Raw genomic sequence first — 22,957 nt, forward strand, 5'->3', positions numbered from 1 at the left:
AAGAAAATATCCTCCCTACAGCTGAGCTGTAAATTAAATTAAGCCTTTGCATCAGCTCTGTGATTTCTGCAAAGGCATCAGACACACGCTGTAATTGTTTCCGTCCTTAATTGTTTCTTAAATAAAATGAAATTATTTTGGGGGCTGAGTATTCCACCTTGCAATAATGCCTACTTTTCATCACAGCCATCGGAGAGCAGGAGGTATGCAAACAGAAATCCTCTGTGGGAGTGAACAAAGCCATACAGCAGCTGCTCGGAACGCTTCCTCCTAACACTGGGATCATGCAAACGCTGTAACACTGATTTACAGGAGGAATGGTGCATTTAGGAGGATATCGTTTGAGAGTTTTTGATTTAGTTTGGTCCGTTTTTGGTCCATTGGTGTGACTGTGGTGAGCTCCAGGGAGAGCAGGCTTTAGGTTCCTTCTTGGCAAAACAGCCGCAGTACAACCACTGTTACTATCATGAGCCCGCTAATAGCGCCGAGTGGCTGTGGAAAGGGTTAACGGCGTGGATCAGCTGCTCTCTTTCTGTTGTGTGTGAGCCTGCACGCACACACACACACACACACACACACACACACACACAGCAGACACACACACTCTTTCTCCCTCTGGTTCTGTCTCTCTCTCATGCTTGCCCATTTGATATTAGAATACCCCAGAGACTTCCCTCCTCCCCCTCCCTCCTCTTCCTCCTCCTCCTATCCCTCCCTCTCCCAGCCACTCCTCTTCTCTCGATCCCTCCTTCCTAACCCTCCTAGCCCCTCTCATTTTCTCCAATCGCTCCGTCTCTTTCCTCAAGGACCTCCCAAGCCTCCGTCGTCCCGCCTCCTGCCTCCGCCTCCTCCTCTACACTCCTTTCTTTTCCCCTCCTCCCTCCTCCATCCCTTCTTCTCTCCCACCCTCCGTACCCATTCGCGTGTCTTGGCTTCTCCACATCTTCCTCAAAGTAAACAGAGAGAAGGACAGAAGCAGAGGCATCACTTTGCCTGTCTGCACACATTAGATTCCCACACACACACACACACACACTCTCACACACAAACCCGATCCGTCCAACGCCTGAGCTGCTCAGAGTGTGTGTTGGCAACCGCAGTGGTGTGTGTAGTGCGTGCGTGCGTGTGTGTGTCTGCGTGGGCATCCCTCGTCTGCATCCACTGAAGTAGTAACTCCCTGACTGCTCATCGCTGCCGCTGACTGAAGTAAAGAAGCAAGAAGGGAGGGGACAAGCGGCACAGAGAGCCAGAGAGAGAGAGTGGTGAAGAGAGGTTGAGAGGTGAGAGGACAGGCTGAGTGGAGCGTCAGTAAACAGACGTGTTCCTGAGTCTCTATGAGTAAGCTGTCCCGTCTCCACATGCTGTGCTCTATGGCGAACTCTGGCTGTGTGCTACTGTCCGGCTCCGGGATGTTACCCCATTCTCTGCAATGCCCCCCTGCCTTCCTCTATCTGCCCCAGGTAAGAGAGCACCCATCACACCACCCATCAGCACCCACACCCACACCCCCCCCCTCTGAACCCACAGCTCTTGTACCCATCTTCCTCCATTCCTGTTTCCTTTTTTGAAAAACTTTTTCTAGGGCTGCCTGCTTCTTCTTCTGCTGTACTTTTTAAATTGTGTTGTTTCTGTTGTATTTTTCTCTCTTGACTGTCCATCCCTCCATCTGAGTGTCCCACAACCAAAGCTACGCCCCCAAACCTATCTCCTGTTCTCCTTGTTTGTATTGATCTCCAACATTACGTGTGGCCTGTCCTTAAAGAGTTGCGTGTAGACCATCCGTGTTGTTGAAGTCCTCCTCACTCTGCTCTACATAACTTGCGGCCGGTAAACGCTCAACTTCTTTTTTATCATGTGCCTCTCCTCATCACACTCACATGCTCTCAACTGCGTTAAGTTGATGAACACATTGAGCAACCCACCCCACCCCTGTGTGTGTGTGTGTGTGTGTGTGTGTTCAGTGGGCAGCAGGACAGGGACAGATGTCGGCTCAGAAATGAATTAGACAATAGAACCAAATGACTGCTGGCTCACTTCTTGGAGTGGCTGCATGCCTGTCGTTCAGATGGCTGTCTCTATGAACTGTGCCTCTTTCTTCACTTCTCACTCTGTTTGTTTACTGTAAAAGTGCTCTGCTGACACCACATCGGTCAGCCGCCGCGTTCCGCGCCACAACATTTAACCGTGTCTCTGTGGGTGTGTGTGTGTGTGTGTGTGTGTGTGTGTTTGTGTGTGTGTGTGTGTGTGTGTGTGCGCCTGCTTTTTCAGCCGGCAGCATGTGCAGGAGCAGGCGGTCCCTTTTCCTCCAGACAGTTTGGTATTGCGGCCGTATAAAATATGATAAGACTAGAGAGAGCTGCCATATAAAATATTAGCGGGCTGCAGTGAGCTAACCTGCCACGTCCAGACTCCAAATAGCTGCCACACATCACCTTTACAGGGCGGCCCAGACCACCGGCCTGCTGGCAACACACACACACACACACACGGGTGTAAGCGCACATGTAGGCACACTCATACACGCACAGCATGCACCAGCTGGGCTCCACAAACACACACACACACACACACACACACACACACACACACACAGTTCTATGCAGCAACACAAACACCACAAGTCCTCAGGGAAGCAGTCTGTTAGTCGCTTGTAGTGTGTGTGTGTGTGTGTGTGTGTTCATCTATTAGCTTCTACTGCTTATGACACACGTGGGAAGACCCTGCCATAAAACACAAGCACAAAGTACTATTTTGCCTTTTTCTACTGTTTGCTTTAGATTAAATTAGAGATGAGTTGTTTTTTTTTATCTTTAAAATTGTTGTTAGAGGAACAGGATGAGAAACATTTGCCAATGTGTCTGCTCATGTTAGAATAACAGCGTTACAGCAGTGGAGAATTAAATTTCAGTATCACTAAAAGCTCGTCTTTGCACTGCGGCTCTCCCTCTGAAGCCCAGGAGCAGCGGTGGACTTTACGCTGCACAGGCAGGATTTACTTTGCATGTTTCTCTGCCTTCTTAATGAAACAGAGAACGGTTTCCATCTCAATGTGTTGTTGTGTTCTCTTACAACTTTAAATGAGTTTTCAGGATGTTTCTCTCTTTCTCCGTTTTCCTGAGGACAAATCAGACTTTTTCTGTTGTCGCCAGCCCAATGTACAATATAAACCCCAGAAAACTTGTCGCACTCAACAGCTCCGGCCATGCAAATCTTTTTACACCAATCTAAGAGTGAACTTTTGATTGTTACTTGTTTTTTTTACACCAGCCTGTTTTTTTTTTTTAATATCTCATATTTGTGGCGAGCGAGGTCGAGGCTAGTGCTCCTCTAATGTGATGGAGATTCTTGAAACTGAAGCAATAAATGGATCAAGAGTCATTTATTTGCCGTTTTACGACACAGGGTTCCACAATGAAATGCAAGTTAGAATCCCTTCATGCTCTATCCGCAGAGAGCATAATACAGATGATACGTTTAGAATAGAACTGGATACAATCAAAAATAGAATAAGATAAAATAATATGTAAAGTTATTTATGTAGACATATTACATACACAGCAAACAGATAAAGAGCCCCATCTGCCTGACGGAGGTGCTAAAGAAATTAAAAGTGTGTAAAGAAAAAAAAAATCATGAATTAAATTCTTGTGGAAATATTGAATTCATGCTTCATATACAGATATGTTTCTTCCTTTAATAAGAGAGATAAGAGAGACTGTATTTATCCCACACTGGGGAAATGTACTTGTTACAGAGGAGACAGAAAAGGTGCAGAGAGAAAGTGTCAGTAACAGAATTAGTGCAGAAACAAGGGATATAACACAATATAAAAATAAATGCAAATATAGAAATATGAGAGAAAAAAAAAAAATCTATCTAAAACATTTACACGTGTGTATCGCACGGATGTTTGGGGGTAGTTGATCACATGTTGTAGGATGGAGTGTGCAGATATGTCACGATGATGGAACTTGTGAAAACGTAAATAATCAAGAACTGTAAATGAGCAGGACTGAGGGGGATAAAAGGATTTTCCCTCCAGCGTCGGCCTTGAACAGCCCGCACCGGCCGAGCGTGAATTCTGACTAAGTGCTGTGTGTGTGTTGCTTTTGACTCTGACAGTGTGTTTAAACCCTCAGTAGGATCCCACCATTCATCCTCCTGCTCCTCCTCTATCCATCCGTTTGAACAGACAACATGGATCACAGCTAAACACCCCCCACCCCAATCTAATACATTCATCTCCTCCATCCCCGTGTATTGGATTTCCATTCTCTCTCTCTCTTCTTCCGTCCTCCCCTTTGTCTTTCTTTCTCCTTTTTTTCCAAGGCGTTGCCTTGAGAAAAAAGCATCGTCTTAAGTCAATACAATGTGCTAAATCTGCTTGTGCAAGCTTCTCTGCTCTCCCCGGGGAGGGGGGGAGGGTTGGAGGGAGGAGGGAGGAAACCTTACCAAGGCTCACCTAATAGTTAAACACTTCCTGTCCACTGGTTGTAATACACTGAGGAATGTGGAGAAATAAAGCTCCTACTGCTCACTTCATTCTTCGCTCTTTTCCTCTCACGTCCCACCTGTCATTATTCTGTGTTCTCTGTTTTCTATCATTTGTGTCAAGCTTTTACTCTTTTGTCTTAATTATCTCCTGGGATGGTAGCGTGTGAACTCTTTCAGTAAGGCTTTGTCAGAACACACAGTTGTTACCGTGAATGTTTTCACAGCAGTCACACTTTCTATCATACGTGCACGTGTGTGCTGAGTGTCAAAGCCTCAAAACAAACAGAGATGCAGTTTAAGCGCCTTGGACGCCACATACAGGCGAAGAGGAAATCAAACCCAGACAGGACAGTGAAAAAGAGAGGAATTAAAGATGACTATAATGTATCCAGGCAGCTGGGGATCAGAGTCTGATGACATTACACACAGTTCATCTTTCTGTCTGTCCTACTCATCCGTCCATCTGTCTTTGTCTATATGCATGTATATTTGTTCAATTCTGACACGATGTGGAATTCCATTACTCAACATGAGATAGTAATTAATCAAAAGTTCAAATGTTTTCTGGTGTAAAGTTGAAACAGAAGCTGTTTCAGACTCTGAGCCGTCATTCGGTGCCAGCTTGCAGTAATTGGCAGTTTTCTTTGCTCAGTGCAACAGGACTCTTTGGCTGGTACCAAAAACATATAGAGAGCTTAGAAACAATGATGCAAATGGTTTAAATTAAACATGTTCAGACCAACAATCCCAAAATACAAGCAGTAAAAATGAGTGAATTCAAATGTAAAGAAAACTAGAAGAGAAAAGACAGACTTGCTGATGCAGCAGCACCAGGATCAGCTGCACCACATCTGATTGTGGGCTGAAGGAAAAATGTGGATTTCACCACCACTCTGTTTGAGTGTGTTTGCCTTATTTTCATTCGCTTTCATTTTGCCAGCGTCGGAAACCCTCGCTGTGTGTTCTCCGCTCTTGTGTTGTGGCTGCTGTTGATGTGAAAAACTGAAGTGATGTGGTTGTTACTGCGGGAGGGAGCTCTGATCTTTCCATCTGAGCCGCCGACATCAAAAGGATCGCTGCCTAATATCATCAACCGGTATCCTGTACTGCAGCAGTTTTACCACTTTTATCAGCTTTTAGACGAAGGGCGCTCACCTGTGCACAAGCCCTGCGCACACACACACACACACACACACACACACACACACACTTTGCTGTTGCACTACTGTACGTCTCTTGTATGCACTTTGTAATGCGTTTGAACCAGCGGCTTCTTTGCCGATCATCTTCAAGGCAGGAATGAAGCTAATGTGTTCAGCAACATCCAAGAGATACAACAAAGGAAGAGAGACGCAGAAACAGACTGAGCACATTTGGAATGTATAGAAAACATGTTTTTCTATTCATTCATTTATTGGATACTGTCTGTACAGGGACTTGTTCTTCACTAAATATTACACTTATACACTTAGAGAGTACAAGCAGCTGCAGATGTCTCACTGTTGACTCTTTTTGATCAATGTATTTGATCCACCTAAAAGCCCTCCTCCATTTCCTGACCTCTGCATGCCTGCCCTGCTGCTGCCATGTTGTTCGGTGTGCATCACGCATGTCTTCTACAGCTGTTAATATGAAGTGTAGGCCGCTCCCCCTGTAGTGGACCAGTAGAATATTTCGGTTAAATATTGAAAAAGTCAGGTGCAACAATCCATTTTCGAAAGCACATGTATTTTGAGGGAAAGCTAATACCACGTGGATCTGTTTCGATGAGAATAACGAGGAAATGCTGATCATATAAGTTCATCATCAAAGAATTTGATTCATTTTCCTGATTTTTTTTGTAATTGTAAATTGTAAACAGCGGCTGTTCTTTCAAGCGTATTAAAACGCTTACGTAGGCGACCTCTAGTGGCCGTAGTCTTTATGAGCAAAGGACAAAGGTTGTGTCATATGAACGGCCACTCAGTGTGGAGGAGGTTGGGCTGGACTGTCGCTGCTGTTTGTCTCTCATGTGAAACCAAAGCTCAGCGCAGACTTCTACTAACGGTGATAAGGTTTAAACTACGTTCCTCTTGTGACGTCACTTCTGTCTTTTCTGTGTCTACCGTAGTTATCTGAACCCAAACCGACTGTTTTCCTGAACTTAGCCGAGCAGTGTTGCTTCCTCATCCATCACAATATTAATTCATGTTATGTAAGTAACAGAATGCATTTGCTTGCTTGTGGCTTGTCCCCAACCCGTCCTCTAGAGGGCGCTGAGAACACTCCTGTATGTCATTAGGAAGTCGTTGGAAATCAGCCTGTTCTGTCTTTTCCGTACGAGGACGTGTTGGACACACGTTATGTTGTAGTTTTGGCTTTTGTTTCCTAAACGGTACCACACGCAGAGCTCAGGGTGTGACAGCCCCAGTCTCCAGGCTGGGGGGTTACATTTCATAGCACAACCTAAATTGGAAAACAGGATTTTTCACTATTTGAAATAGCCAGCCATCTTTAATAGTCTAAATAGAAACAAACACTGAACATTCTGAACATAGCGAATACTGTCTGAAGACAAAGAATGAGGCCCCCTGACGGTTTGGTGGACACCTTGTGTGCTGATAGTGGACAGCTGTGCCTCCATGTTACGCTGATACAAACTGTTGTTTGTGTTCTCTTTGTCTTACTGTCTTTCTGTGTCTCCACCTCTTCCATCCTCTGCTTCGCTCCAGCACATCTTCCCTAAGCCCGGATAAGCCAATCTGTTCCGAGGCCAAGTTCACACAGAACATGTTTTACATCTCTCAAAGTTAGAGCTGAATTGCTAATGTCATTCTTTCACCTGTTTTAAACACACACACACACACACACACTTGCTCATGCACACACACACACACACACACCATGTCTCCATCAGGCAGTGTGTTCTGCCTCTCATTAGCTTTTCTCACCCATGTCCCAATTTATAAAACAAGAACGATGTAATTGGACAGAGCTGCAGCCTTTGTTTCTCTCCTCTCTTCATCCCTCCTTCCTTTTCCTGTCTTTTTTATGCTTCACTTTCATTCTTCATTTTCCTGTCCGTTTTGCCTTTTCCTCTCTCCTTCTTCTTCTTCCTTTTCCCCTTCTTCTTCTCTCCCGTCTCTATTCCCGCTATCCCCATTCTGACCTTGAAGTCGATCTCTTATAAACAGCAAACCAGTAATGATACAGCAGTCAGGATTACAGGGCTCAGTCCGCATGAATTCTAATACGCTGCAAGTCAGACGGCGTAGAAAGTTTCCTCGTGCTCTGTCTTACTTTCTGTTCTGTTTGATTTATTGGCCTCATTGTCACACAAAAAAAAAAAAACACAGCCAAAGCTCACAGGTCCAAACCGTTAGTGATAAAACCTGAAAAAGGTCACTTCTAGAAAATATCAGATGAGAAAAGTCACCAGCATCATCATCACTGTGTCTCTTCCTCTCTGCTGACAGTTACAGTGACAGCCCCTGTGAAATGATGCTGATGGTGCTGCTCGTGAGATACTTGTGTCTCATGAATTCGCCACCATTCAGCTGTTATTTATGACGGTTTGGTCGAGTGGGGACGTCCAAAGGGGAGAAAAATGTTGCCATGACAACGCCAAGCTTGTGACCCTGAGTATCCAGCACTCTGCTCCCACTTAGCCTCTCACCCACTAAACTGCATTTTCATAGAAGCTGTGAGTCCCTAAACTATGGAAATGACTTCTGTTTACTGTGAGAATGAATAGAAAGACTTTATTTGGATATGCATGTGCTCTGAACGGGGCGGTGTGGTGGTGTGGTGGTTAGCACCGTTGCCTCACAGCGAGAAGGTTGAACGTTCTAATTCACTGTTCGCGAGGTGTTTTGTGGTTTGAGCCTCGAACCTCTCTGTGTGGAGACTGCATGTTCTCCCCGTGTTATGAGTGGGTCCATCCTGCTTCCTCCAACAGTCCACAGACATGCAGGTTAACTGGTGACTCTAAGTGACATGTAGGTGTGAGAGTGAGTGTTTGTCTGTCTCTGTGTGTCGGCCCTGTGATTGACTGGTGACCAGTCCAGGGTGACCCCGCCTCTCACCCAATGTCAGCTGGGATTGGCTCCAGCCCCCCCGTGACCCTTAAAGATAAGCAGGATGGATGAATGGATGGATGGATGGATGGATGGATGCTCTGAACAGATACAAACTGAATACACACTTTGCAGTTTCCCCCACTGTAGTTTACATCCTATGCCCCCTCCACTGTGCCCATTTGTGTTTCACATATTTACAGCAGGTCAAGTGTGAATTTATAATTGTATTTGTTTTTCTCCTTTCTCTGTTTCTCTCATTTTCTTCCAAGTTTTAATTCTTACATTATATGTTGGACACGTTCTGCTCTGTGCATATCCTCCTATTGCAGTAATCTGTGCTTTTCTTCATGTGCTCATTTAATGTGCCAGCTGAATGAATCCTTGTGGTTGTTTATGCTTCTGTGACCCTCGTTGGCTTTAATCTTATTGATGAGAGGCTGTTGCTGGAGAAGAGCATAAGCATTTGTTGACTCAGGTAAAGGTTAGAAAAATTGTCTGTGAGCAATAAAAGGAGAGCTGCAGGGACAAGGAGGAGCAGAATGAGAGATGAACAAAAACAGAGAAATACAGTGGAAACAAGAGGAAAAACACGAGGATACAGAGAGGGGAGAGATGGAGCTCAGAGAGGAGGATGGAGGAGGGGGTCACTGCTTGACACGCTCAAGGTTTCAGGTATCGTGTTAGCTAAAGGTCTCTGAGACGCTGGGCGGCTGTACAGTTAAAGGTTATCCAGACAATCCAGCTTGTTAGTGCAGCGGTGATATGACAGCGTACAGTAGAGAGAGGGGTCGCCGGGTCAGAGGTCACGACCCCGACGCATCTGCAGAGGACCCTGCTGTCATTTGTTTAAGGTTACACACTTCTGGTGGGAGTCCTGAGGCTTCTTTAACAGCGCTGATGGGCGGCAGTCGGTAATTACCCCCAGTGTTTACCCCTGTATTCACTGACTGACAGGATGAGTGAGGCTCTGCCTAACTGTGTGTGTGTGTGTGTGTGTGTGTGTGTGTGTGCATGGGACTGACCAACAGCCCTTTGTGAGCACATCTATACGTCTATTAATACAGCAGTGTTCATTTTAGCTCCTGATTTTAATTTAGCCCTTTAATAAAAATATGAATTTGTTTTTTTTTAGTCATTCGATTGCTGGTGTCTCGTTAGTTCAGAGTGTCAAAGACCTGACTCTGATCCCACACACACACTCATTTAGATATTAACACACATGCACCGGCTTAATCAAGCATGTCTCTGTTCCTCCTTGTCCTCTCCTCTTAATTAGCATTAATTGTGTCAATTAACATGAAAACAAGGTGTAAATTGAATCACGAGAGAGAGAGAGAGACAAATATTGATGTTAATTGACAAAGCTGTTTTTAGGAGTCGTTGCCTCCACTGGGTTCTCATTAACCTTCATTTGCATAGATTATTCAGTGACAAATAGGAATTAAGATGATTGCTAACCCGCCTCATCAGCTGCTGCTGCTGCTGTGTGTGTGTGTGTGTGTGTGTGTGTGTGTGTGTGTGTGTGTGTGTGTGTGTGTGTGTGTGTGTGTGTGTGTGTGTGTGTGTGTGCGTGTGTGTGTGTGTGGGGAGGTAAAATAAAACCCTGCAAGCTGTCAGAATACTGTAATAGAGACAGTCTGCACTGAGGGACTTTGAGGCAAAACACTGAAAGTTTGCTACATACTCACACTAGAAGTGAGCACAACAAGGGTAGATGTGATGGTGCAAGAAAGTGTGTGTGTTCATGCGTGCATGTGTGTGTGAAATCTGATAAGCCCAATGGTCGTTGCCAGGCAGGGTTTTGGAAAGGAAAATGTACAACTCAGCACTTTAGCCTCATGAAAAGGACATCAAATCCCTGACTCTGGCAACCCTGCTCAGGCCACCGCTCTGATCTGGCAACTCCTAAACATGAAGCTCACCTATTGATTTGAATGCTCAGGCATATTCAAACGATCACACAATGGATTGTTTTTTTAAACCTTGCTTCCATAGGTAACTAACAGAAAAACAGATTTTTTTTTTGTTTGTTTCCACATAAAATGTTTGATTTGATGTAATGAAAATGCCATCAAAGAATGTTGTGCAAACTGAAATTTTAGTTTTAAGATTTAAAGGTTAAAGAAAAGGTGTAGTTTTAGTTAGCTTGCTTAACAGATATCTCTCCATAAAAGGTTTAGGTAAAAACAAGTTTTGTGACCATTGTATCTACCGCGATATATCGATCACGTGACAAATCCAGATGTTGCATATGAGAAAACACCTCAGAAACCACTTGCTGAAGACAAAATAGAAAACATCTGGCAAACAAAGCATGATGTACTAAAAGTTATGACGGACTTGAATTCAGTCTCGCAGCGATCCACGCCTCGCTGTGTGTGGCTTCAAAGTAAGAAATAGGTGCTTGAGGATAAGTCCACCAGGCCCTTAATGTCTGTACCGCATCCGTCCAATAGTTATTATTGATATGTGAGTCTGGACATATCAGAGAAGCTTTACCGCTGGCATGGCTACAAATATCTTAATACAAGTTCTTGAGAAAAAAACAATGAGAATAACAAAGCGTTGCAGGCTAAAAGAGTGTATTTAGTATTTAGCAAAAAGCAAAAATGTTCCAGAAATTCTCAGCGAGCTAGAGGGCTGTATATTGATTCAAATACTGTGAAGCAGGCTGAATTCCAAAAGCATGCAGGCACTCCCAGGTGGGGGTCTGAGAGACTGTTGGATGAAGGAGGGCAGAGCTCTCCACAGGGCTGTGGACAGCATGAAGCCACATGCTGTTGTACAGGAGTACAACATCAACACATACATTACAGCACACATAACACTCAGGACACTGAGCCATACCAGCCGCAACACTCCAAAACCCTAAAACTTGAACGCCACAAACTTCTCTTTTGCAGTGAGGAGGACTGTGCTCTGGATGGCAAAGGCGGTTCATGCTACAGTGCAACATAGCCGGTGCACAAATTGGTGTACATACTGACACAGTCAACAAGTCTTCATACCAGAGCGACAAAAAGGCTGTTTGTCACTGCCTTTCAAAATGATAAAAAATGTAAGGCTCATGTTGCCAGGGCTGCAAACAGCCTGCTCCAGTTCTTTTCTTCACAGAGATGCATTTGTTATTGTTGTTCCCTCGCTGAATGTCTCACCGGCCTCTCTACCAGCCACGCCTGATCAACACACACACAAAGGTGGAAAACTGGTGAGTTAAGTCAAAGCCAATGTTCAGAGGCGTGCTGCAGTCGTATTGGAATCTTGGAAGAACTGGTGTTTACAGAGCCAAAAACAACCACTGACAATGATTTGGCCGGCCAGGCTGCGTCTGTCTAACTTCTTCTTAGATGTCGGGCGTGATGTGTAGTCAGGTTTATCAACTGAAAAGAGGAAAAAGAATCCGAAACTTTTGCCATTTTTTTGTTCAGGTTTTTCTCTGAGGCCTCCACAAAACCAACCTGGGAACGTTAAAGTGGACTAGAGTCAGTTTCACAAGAACACGGTATTCTACCTAAGACGCTGTAGTATCGATGAAGTAATGCTACTAACTTTGCTGCTGTACGATCCTATAGCCATACCTACGTACCCTCAGTGTGTGTGTGAGTGTGAGTGTGTGTGAGTGTAATTATTCGAACATAATTAAAAGGTAACAGTTCAGAGAAAATAGATGCTACAATGCTTCCATAGAAAATATTTCACCAGGGCAAAGTGGAGTGTGGCTGGTGTGTAAACATCTTATGTGGTAAAGGCTTCTATGTCATTAAAAAGCTGTGTGAGTAAGACCCCTCGGGTGAAAAGTTCACAGACACACACACATACACCCATACACAAATGCAGACCATGCTGTGTAAATGCTGTTCTCCAGCAGTGAGCGAGGCCACTCAGAGCCATTTTCATTAATTCCGCGCCATTAATGAGCAAGAAAACGAAATGGAGAAGGAAAATATGGCTATCAATCGCTGGTGTTGTTGGCAGGTGTATAATGAAGTATCAGAGTCCAATTGAATTGGCCCTAATTACACCAGCCTCCAGATATTGCTTCATCTGTACCAATCCTATCAATGTGTGTGTGTGTGTGTGTGTGTGTGTGTGTGTGTGTGTGAGAGAGAGAGCGAGAGAGTCAGAGAGAAAGCGAAAGAAAGAGAGAGAGTGCAGCCGTACATACATGCTTGCACATAATTGCTTAAATGCAAACACACATAGATAGATACACTGACTCAAACATGCATTTGTGTTCACACATTTGCAGTCCGCACACACACACACACACACACGCACACGCACACACACACAGTGTCAAGCTTTGCTAACCGGTGGGTGGTCTGTGCCCTGCATTTCCCCATACTTAATTAGAGGAGCAGCACTTAAGAGGGAATGAGATTATATTAATTGAATTCATCTGATAATATTAGGCCACTGCTTCACTGGTGGTCTCTTGCTGAAATGGCAATCAGATCAGACTTGAGTACACCACAGAGACATCCAGTGTGGTGTGTGTCAGCGTGTGCGCGCCGCAAAAATACAGACACTTATTATGTTAAATGTACCAATTTTACTTGAAACGTGAGTAAACCTGCCAGCACAGTCGAATAATGGGACTGTTCACCAGTCTGGATGAGGCTGTTTCTCACATCTTCCTGAATAACTTGGAGATAGATAGCTTTGCATTACCGTGCATCTATCATCTCAGAATGTCTGAAGTGGTCGAAGAGAGAAAGAAATTTCACCCCCTTCTTCCTCTCCTGTGGAGTTGTTCCTATACTGTGGTGATGTAAAGAGCAGAGGATCTGTGGTGATCTAGAGGTTTCATTTCCTCACTATGGGGCTGTGTACATAAATACATAGGCCCTCATAAAGGGACAGAGGTAAAGCGGGCATTTAAAGTCTAAAGGCAGGAGACTGACTTTGTTTCTGTTGGAGCTTTAATATAGAATTGATGATTTGTTCAAAGTGCTGTTAGAGGAGGAGCTCTGATCTAAAAACTATGACCTTATTGCTACTTCATGACTGACCTGCTGCTTCTTAAAAAGCACACCTTACACTGCAATGCACAAAAAAAGTTATCAAACTCATAAAAAATTAACACAATTTGGGGAATGTGAGATGTAATATCCCACAAATCCTGTAAACTGACGGCAATCTTTCCAACAGACCGGAGGACAACTCTAAGCAGACCTCATCGACTGACTTCGTCACCATGATGAGAAAATGATATGCATGTTTCTCATGAGATACAAGTTTAAGAGAGCAATGTATTGAACACGTGTTCATTTTTGTGGCTGCAGTTTGGGCAGTACTACGTGACACAGAGAATTGTTTCTAACATTGGCTGTTTGTTAATAAGCAGTGTTCAAATAAATGGAAGCTATGGTGGCTCAATAAACTGCAGCTTAAGAAGACGATGAGATGACGCATATTAAGTATGGAGAAAATAAGCTAAAGCAGGTCCACTGATTTGGCATGTACACCTAATAAAAAAACATACTGCATATACTGAAACGCTGCCAGCCGAGCACAGGGGACACTGTTCTAATTGTGAATTTCTGATGTTACTGGATATATCTGCCTTTAACCTCTCAGTCCTATAACTGCTAACAGGTTCATCAGATTTTAGTGTCCTCTGATAAATTAGGCCAGCTGTTCTGCAGTTTCTCCATTTGCTTGTGTTTGCTGTATTTGCATTGTATTTCTTCATACCACGCATGTGTCGTCAGTGTGTTTCTTAATCTGACTGTGTCACCTTAAGTTACAGTGCACTGAGCTCGTATGGCCCCCGTAAGAAACAACTCTAAGTATAACAATACAATTCAACAGAGCCACAAACTGCAGCCTCTAAAATGAGCATAAAGTTGAATTAACATCTCTCTAAAAGTGCTTGAATAAAAGCTGAACAGTAAAGGGTTTACTGGTGGGCTGTTGGAGTAGACTGAGCTAGGTGAACCTAATAAACTGACTACTGAGTGCATTAAATCCATATTAAATCCAGCACATACAATAAGAGAAGACATGACAGTACAGTTTATAGTGCAGTGGCATAGCACAGTACAAATAAAAACTATTTAGCCAGTTAATGACTGAGAATGAAGAATAAAAGATTATTAGGAGAATTGCAGTAAGGCAGGCAGGCTTTGATCAACATCCACGGTTTGAAGGAGTGAGGGATCGCTAGTATGCATCAATATGCAGGTAGATAAAAATGACCAAACTGGGTTGGGTGTTGTAGGTGGATACCAATTCCAATTCCGGTCCTTTTCTCCACAGCTGAGCATGATGATCTTTCGGATGCACTTAATTTCCCTTCATGGTCTCTAACAGCCAGACAAGCTGTTCTTCTATGCTATTCTATGCTACTTTTAGCTAACTGATGACAATGAGATGTAAGCATCTGTGTCACAGACATTTCTTCTCTTCTTTCTCCGTTCAATACCTCAAATAAATAACTTCTCTGTTGCTCTCTCCCTTCTTGGCCCTTTCCCTCCTTTGTGTTCAGTCTGTTACTCCTTAAAATCCCTCTTGTAATTCCTATTGCGATGCTGTCACCTCTCTGTACCTTCTTACATCTCTCCATTCTCTGGGCCACTTTTTAATCTCTTCATCTGCCATTTGTCAGGACTGCATACTGTAATGGAAAAGCAATGCACACCAAAGGTTGGGGTGCGGTGTTGATCACTGGAAGTACACTTAAGAATAGCCCAAAAAGTGTCAAACACATTTCGGCCACAATGTCACCCTAAGAAAAGTGAAATGCGTGTGAAGCCAGAGTGTGCGACCCTTTCCGTCTATTTTGAAGGTTTCATACTGTGTCATTTTTCCCAGCACTGCAGCCTCTTCCCTCTATTCTCCACCTCGTGGCTGCTCCCACTGATGTGAGGAATGTGTTATGTTATCTCTCCTCTGAAGTGCGCTCTAGCTCACTCTCTTTTCCATGTTGTGCCGGATGAATTATATATGTGAATTACAGCATAGAGGGATATGCTCTTTCAACTACTGAAGATCTACAGTATCTGTTGATCCCTTTCTCTTGCCATGTATGTATATGCATCGTTTCTCAAGTGAGACTCTCTCTAACGTCATGTGCAGCATTTCTCCATATGAAACCTATCATTATTATTAATCCTTTATTTAAACAGGTAGGCTCATTGAGATTGGGATCTCTGTTTCAAGAGAGATCTGTATACAATGAAAAACAATATACAATTTAAACAGAGAAGATACATTTACACAATATACATTTATACAGTTAGGAAAAACAAATACATTACACTTGTACGAAGCATGGTGCTTGAAACCATCGAGTTCTAGATGAGCAAGAGGTGCAGCTGAAGTTAAAATATCCTGTGACCTGACAATGTAGGTGCTATGTTTAAGTGCAACCAGAGAACCAAGGAAATTAGGCAGTTTTTATATATACCGCTCCTTCCCGTCAAACAGGACCAGCTCACCTTTTCATGTAAGATGCCGTGGGGGGTGACAAATGTATCGCCTGTAATGAACTGCAGTGCACTGTGATACAGAGTCAAGAGACTTTAGGGTGGAGAGAGAAGCGTGTATTAATACAATGTCACCTCAATACTATAATAATAATAATAACACAGACATGATTGTAGATCGAACAATGGCCTTTTGCTAGTATAGAAGAAACAAGATGTCTCTATAAGAAAAACAATTTTGACCTTCAGCTTGCTTCATAGATGCTCCACATGGGTCTTAAAGGTGAGTCTGGTATCCAGCCAAAGCCCCAAGTAATATTTCACAAATTCAATGTCCAAGCCCTGAAGGTTTCAGATACAGGCAATGGGCTGAATACTCTTAGGTGATTAAGAGAATACCATGCAGAATACCATGAATAGAATACAGTACATTTCACCATGCATAAGAGAGATCTGAAATGTATCAAAAGCAGACTTTTGCAATGGCCCAATCAAGATAGGAGCCAGTGGCATATAAAATAGTGTCATCCGCATAAAGATGTACATTACAAATTGGAGTGGCAGAGATGATACAATTTATAAACATGGCGAAGAGATTTGGAGAATTTTACCTGGTGACAATGATAAGTTAAAAATGTGGGCTATCATGCTGCAATTAAATCAGCACTGAGGCGAAGGATCTACATTTTTTGGGTGTAGACTGATTAGTTTAATCGCCACGGTAAACTGGTGGAAAGGAAAATGTATTGGCTGGGTGGGGAACCTGCAGATAGAGCCAGCACTTGTGTGATGCAGTAGTGAACTGACTGGTAAAGATACTACCCGATGAAATAAAATGATGATTAAAAACCTCGCACATATCTAATTTGTTTGTCATGAGGAGCAAGGATCAAGGATTTAATCATTTTCCAGAATTCACGCATTACCATTAGAATTCGAAAATAGGACAAGCAGTAGTCAGATTTTGCTTTCCTGATGAGTATGACACAGTTATTTTGTTGGTGCCTGAAATTCTGCCAGTCAATCGTAAGATTAGCAGTTTTGGCTGTCTTCCAAGCAACATTTCTGACAATAAGAGCCTTGGAGATGTTTTGAGAGAACCAGGGATTAGAATTTTGTTTTACTCTAAAAAATGTTTTATTTATTTATTAAGTAGAATAAGAATGTTCGTAATGAATTTATAAAAATCAATAAAAGCTAGTATCGTATCAAGGTGATCTTATCATATCAGAGTGATGTAAGTCATTTAAAAAATGTTTAATATTCCTTTCTCATTACTATGCAAGCAAATGGAAATGCTAGATTGCCTCTTCCATTTTAGGGCGAGTTGCTGCCCCAAGTGAGGTAGCTCAAGTATCGTGGGATACAGACAACGGGAGATAGACAGATTGGTATGGCATCAGCAGTAATGTGGGTGAAGAGGAAGCTGAGCCAGAAGGCGCAGCTCCTGATTTATCATGTCATGAGCTCTGGGCGATGACTGAAAGAACGAAATCACAGCTATAAGCAGCCGAAATGAGTTTCCTCTGTAGGGCTCCTGGAGGGACTTGGAGTAAAGCCACTGCACCTCCACATCGAAAGAAGTCAGTTGAGGTGGTTTGGGCATCTGGTCAGGATGCCTCCTGGGCGCCTCCCTTTGGAGCCTCCCTCTGGGCACGTCCCACTGGGGGGAGACCCCGTGGCAGATCCAGAACTTGCTGGAGGGATTACATATCTCATCTGGCTGGGGAACGCCTCGGGGTCCCCCAGGAGGAGCTGGAAAGCATTGCTCGGGAGAAGGACATCTGGAGTGCCTTACTTGACCCATTGCCACCGCAACCCGATCCCGGATAAGTGGAAGATTATGGATGGATGGACGTTATACAAGAAGTGGTGTTAGTCCAGAGGTTGCAAGTCTTTCGCAGACATGTGATTGGGCAGTGGTCACTGATGTCTTGAGCAAAAACTGCACTAGAGTGGTACTTAAGTGGCATGTTTTTTAAAATAAGATCTTTCATGGTTGATTTAGAGGGATTTGATTTGTTTGGTCGTGTAGGACTAGAAATTAACTGATGCAAATTAAGCAGAAGAATTTTTAAGAGCCAATCTAGATTCAAATCACCCAAAATAACCAATTAAGAATTAACATGGGAAGATGTCAATTCTGTAATTTCTTCCAGGGCCTCACAGTTTGCAGGAGGACGGTAGATTCTGATGATTGTAAAATGTTCATTACCTCCAGAGCAGATTTTCAGAACAATGCATTCATAGCTCTTTGAAAGTGTGATAGCAACAACTTCACAGGCTGATTAAAAAGTCTTTAACATAGATCAATGCACAGCCTCCTTAATATTGTCTGTCAATTCAAAAATTATTACAGCCATTCAAGGTTATTTAGTAACCTTTCAGTAAGCCAACTTTCAGTGATTCATTTCATTTTTGGTTGAAGGCTCCCAATATTTAGGTGTAATAGCCCAAGCCTTGCCATATTTAAAATCATACAGAGACATCAGTTCAGTTTCAGTTGTGCAAGGGGTGGGTGTACTCTCATCAATATTGATAATCATTAAAATCAGTGATGGGCAACCAAGTAGGCCTACTAACTGGTGTGGTATTTCCCTTGAAATTGCAAGACCCAAAATGTCCATACCTGTAGAGGGCGTCAGAGGACAAGGTAGCTCTGGGCCAGGGGTGCCTAATGCGTCAATTGCGATCGACCAGTAGATTGCAAAGGTAGTGCGGGTAGATCGCGTGACATTAAAAAAAAAAAACTTTAGTCCATCATCTATCATCCCTAATTAGGACTAAGTGGTTTAGAAAATGAATGAATGTATGTATCCTCCGTCTGCCGTTTGCGACTTGATTGCCGTACAGGGCGGCCAGTCTGAGATCTCTTCTGTGCTACGGCTCACAGGCAGGGACATGTGCGGTCAAATTCGCTAGCTACTGCAAAACTCCAGCGAGCGAAGTGTTAGCCTTCTAATTTATATCTACCAAAGAAGGGATATTCTGGGATAGGGGATGGGATAGGAAGGGATATGTGACTCCATTCAGAGCAAGTCATCAGAGTAAGGTAGTGAGAGGCAATACTGATGGTTACATCACTGCTACTGCTGTCAATTTCTTTGTTGCAGTCATGCAGTGTACACCAACATATATTGTATATATAAAGTATACTCAGTATATATATATATAAATAAATATATGTTTAGCATTTTTAATGTATGTAGATTTGCTCTGGAGAGAGGAAATAATTACCATGAGAGTCTGTAGAACCGACCAATGCCATGTTGCAGCGTTGGGATCGGACTGGAGATGTAAAAGCTTGTATGGTGTTCTATAAACAAGTTAAAAGTAAGTTAAATCTGTCTTCAGCAGCTCAGATTGTTGACGCCTAGTGTCATTATGTATGTGTACATGTGTATCATACCTATTGATGCAGTGGGATACTCATCCAGCTGGCTGGGGATTTTATTAGTTATTTGTTTCTTTTATTTTGTTATTCTGGAATCCCCAATCATCAGCATTGTCGGAGTTGTGCCGCCGGGCAGGGTGAGGCGTCCCGAGCCACTTGGATGTTTCTCTGTGGAGGAGCAGTGGTGAGGTCATATGGCCTGTGAGTCACAGCTGGCTGCTTTCCCTGACTCCAGGAGGGATCGCTGTGGGACCAGGTGCTGTATTTGGGATGTACTGTCACGTTTCCAGCTACATCGTTCCCCGATTAATGGACTGAGAGCACCCCAGCAACTGTTGTGGATTTGATTGTTTAGCCTGTGCAGTGGCGATAACCCAAAACTCCATGAAAGTTTTTCTCTCTGAGTTCAGCCTCCAGACGGGAGATGTTGACCACCAACTTTGACAAGGTGAGCTAGCAAGGCTCACACACAGCCATTCCTACTTGTATTTGGATGTCCCACTAGTACAGGTTCATGTGGTTTAATGTTCACAAAACACATTGTTGTTCTTACAGCAGATATGGCTGCTGCAGCTGTTTATAGAAGAACAGAACAATCTGCTGCTTTGGTTTTGCCTTTCACGTCTTCATGTTACCGATAGCTGGAGTTAGTGAGGGGAAAAATAATGGCAGACAGCAAGGTGAAGTCAGGAAGTCTTCAGTGGGCGGGGATAGTCGGCCTGCTGATATGCTGGAGGATGTCACATGATAAACAGATCCCCTTCTGACATCATAAGGGGACATTTACTGGAAGATGGAGCGAGAGAAAAGAGAGAGGACAATCTTTATTCAGAGTCGGCTGTCTGTAAGCACACCTGGGTCACATATTCATGTTGAAAAGACATTAAAAAGTGCGTATTGAACAAAATACGCCCAGTGGATTTCTGACAGAACGTCTGGCAGTTGCACATGCGGTACATGTAGACACCAACGCATGCATCATTAGATGTATTACTGTGTGAGGTGGCGTGAATGAAAGTCAGATTGTCGATTTCGTAAAAATTACAGAAATGGGTGAACTCTGCCTCCCCCCAATCTGGGGTTTTTTGAAGTATTTGACGAGTATACTCCAACCCCCACCCCGCCCTGCTATGATCACCATTGTGTGCCACGGCCAAATGGGTCCCCAGGGTGCTCCTAATGTTGATTTGATCTCTATGGCCAACCCAGCTCCATTCATCCCAAAAACACCCACTTTTGTTCAGCACAGAGTCAAAGGTCGGGACCTCACCAGGGGCATGGGAAAGAGAGGGAGTTGGGGGGGATGGTTGAAGCGGGTCACATCAGCTGAGAGATGAACAAGACACTCAAGGATCAAATCGACTCTTCCTTTGAAAGAGATTGTATGGATGGATTTTATGGAGTTTAGGCTGGGTGATTGATGGAGGGAGTGAAAGAGTGTGTGAGAGAGGGATCCACTGATTGAAGGAATAAAAATGAATTAGTTTACCCATATCTCTCCATTTTTGCACCTGTCTCTCCCCAGTGACGCCCTCCCTTTGAATAAACCACTCCATATCTCTCGCTCCTATTCTGTCCTGTCTCTGTCACCATAACGATTGATTAAACCAACAGCACATGATATTATGGTTCTGTTCCAGTGTGTGTGAGAGTGTGCATCCCCACATTGTGTCATAATTGCCACAGAATTGATTTATGACACTTTTTCCAGCTGTCTAAATGGTGGCTGACTGATGGGAACTGTCTCGTCTTAGTGTGTTCTGGATCAGACATGTTTTTTGGCGTTTGTCTTGAAGTGTGAGAGATTTTTTTCATGCATCCACACCGTTGCAGACCCACACAAACACACAGATGGAGCTGCTGTATTTGGTTCAGCCAGTCATGCACTGTGTTAGTGGTTGTTTGAGTCACACTGAGTCTTTTTTCCATAACAACCGTTTCACTAACAAAGACCACGGCAATAAAGTTGTCAATTTTGAAAGGTTTATTAAATGGTGAGGAAGTACGGCTAAAGTGAAGTAGGTAGGAGGGGGTGAAGGGTTGAGGGATGAGGGGGAGAGGGCAGGAGGATAGGGGAAGGAATTGAAGCGGTGGTCTGTTGGATGGAGTAAGTAGATGGAGCGTGTTGACCAGGGTGTCGAGACTCTGGGTGGGGGAGTCTCTTCTTGTCGTCTAGGGAATTCATAACCCCGGTGGTTCCTAAATTCAGAGGGGGGAGAGAGAGAAAGAGAGAGCGGAAGAAACGGATATGTGGAGCTTAAATACTTTAGTGTGGAAATGAGGTGGGAATGAGGCGAGGTCGTTGTTCCTGAACCTAGTTATTAAACTTCATTTGCAGATATGTTACTTTCAGTAGTAACATTTCTAGCAGCAGCACTAGTAATGGTGGTGATAGTAATACTAAAAAGTCATTCCTTTACAAACTAGGATGTAAAACTAGAAGTACAGATCAGTACAAGTGCAAAGATTTGATAAAAATTGTCCGAGTAAAAGCAGTTTGTCTAAAAAGACTGCTCCCTTTTCCAAACTCTTTCCTTCTTATTTTTCCTCTTCTTTCCCCTCCTCTTTCACATTTTCCCTCCGTTAGCGGGAAACAAATCAGACAGCTCTTGCTGAATATGCAGGAGCTGTCAGCTATGCTATAGCCGCAAACATGACTTAGTGCAGCTATCCCTAGCCTTTCAGTGTGTGTGTGTGTGTGTGTGTGTGTGTGTGTGTGTGTGTCCTTCCAGTGCCACTGCTCGCAGCAGTGTGTGCGCCTCATTCATAATAAATGCCCTGACCAGTGCCTGAGATGTATATCATCCCCACTATAAAGGGGTCAGGGATTACACTCTGATGGAGTCAGAGTTAGAGAGAGAGGGAGGGGAGGGTGAGGAGTGGTGAAAGGTAGCATTTGTTAACCATCAATATCTGATATCTAACTCGCTCATACGAAACCAGAGTCACTATCACTGAAAACACTCTGACTGGCTGGCACGCCGTGTTTTTATTGATATAACAGGTCTGAGGATGTGCATGTCGTAGCCTTCTTTGGCCTCTGGGTTGAAACTGACTGAACGATCGTGATGTTACTGATATCAGTGTTCTTAGCACTGATCGTCGCTGTGAGTTTTGTGAAAGCTTTTATAGCAAATCACATTTAATTTATGATGACATCATTGCCTGACCACAAAAGGTTGAGCTACATTGGACATTTGGAGCCCATTCACTGAACAACGTTAGGAGACATGCTAGCTCAACCCATCTCTACTCAAACACTCGACATGCTGAAGACCACCATCAAGCTCATTTTGATTGCCTCATGAAACAGAACCAAACAGTTGTTCACTGTTACTATCTAAAAGAACCAATGGTTATAGTCAGCAATAGGATAATGAAGTAAGAACTTGAATTAGACGTGAAGTGATTCACTGTAGTACAGTGCTCGGGAAAGGAGGCACTTTGCTGTATGCTGGTGTGGTGGCAACATGCTTAGAGCAAGAGGAAGGACTGGTTAAAGCAGCAGAGATGATACAGTGATGCATGCAGGAAGCAGTCACAGTAAGGAAATTAGTGAGCAGACAGCATTAGGAGACTAT

At 43.6% G+C, this 22,957-nt stretch overlaps 1 protein-coding gene across 1 annotated transcript in view; it reads left to right on the forward strand.

Annotated features, from left to right (window-relative positions):
* The first annotated feature begins 1,373 nt into the window (after window positions 1–1,373).
* rbfox3a (RNA binding fox-1 homolog 3a) overlaps window positions 1,374–22,957 on the forward strand; it is a 125,631-nt gene continuing 104,047 nt past the window's right edge. The window contains exon 1 of the mRNA XM_070851479.1: window positions 1,374–1,460. Within this exon, the coding sequence (XP_070707580.1) occupies window positions 1,410–1,460 (51 nt within the window). The 5' untranslated portion in view covers window positions 1,374–1,409. The remainder of the gene's footprint in view (window positions 1,461–22,957) is intronic.

Source organism: Pempheris klunzingeri, chromosome 20, assembly GCF_042242105.1.
Source record: "Pempheris klunzingeri isolate RE-2024b chromosome 20, fPemKlu1.hap1, whole genome shotgun sequence".
NCBI lineage: Eukaryota > Metazoa > Chordata > Actinopteri > Acropomatiformes > Pempheridae > Pempheris > Pempheris klunzingeri.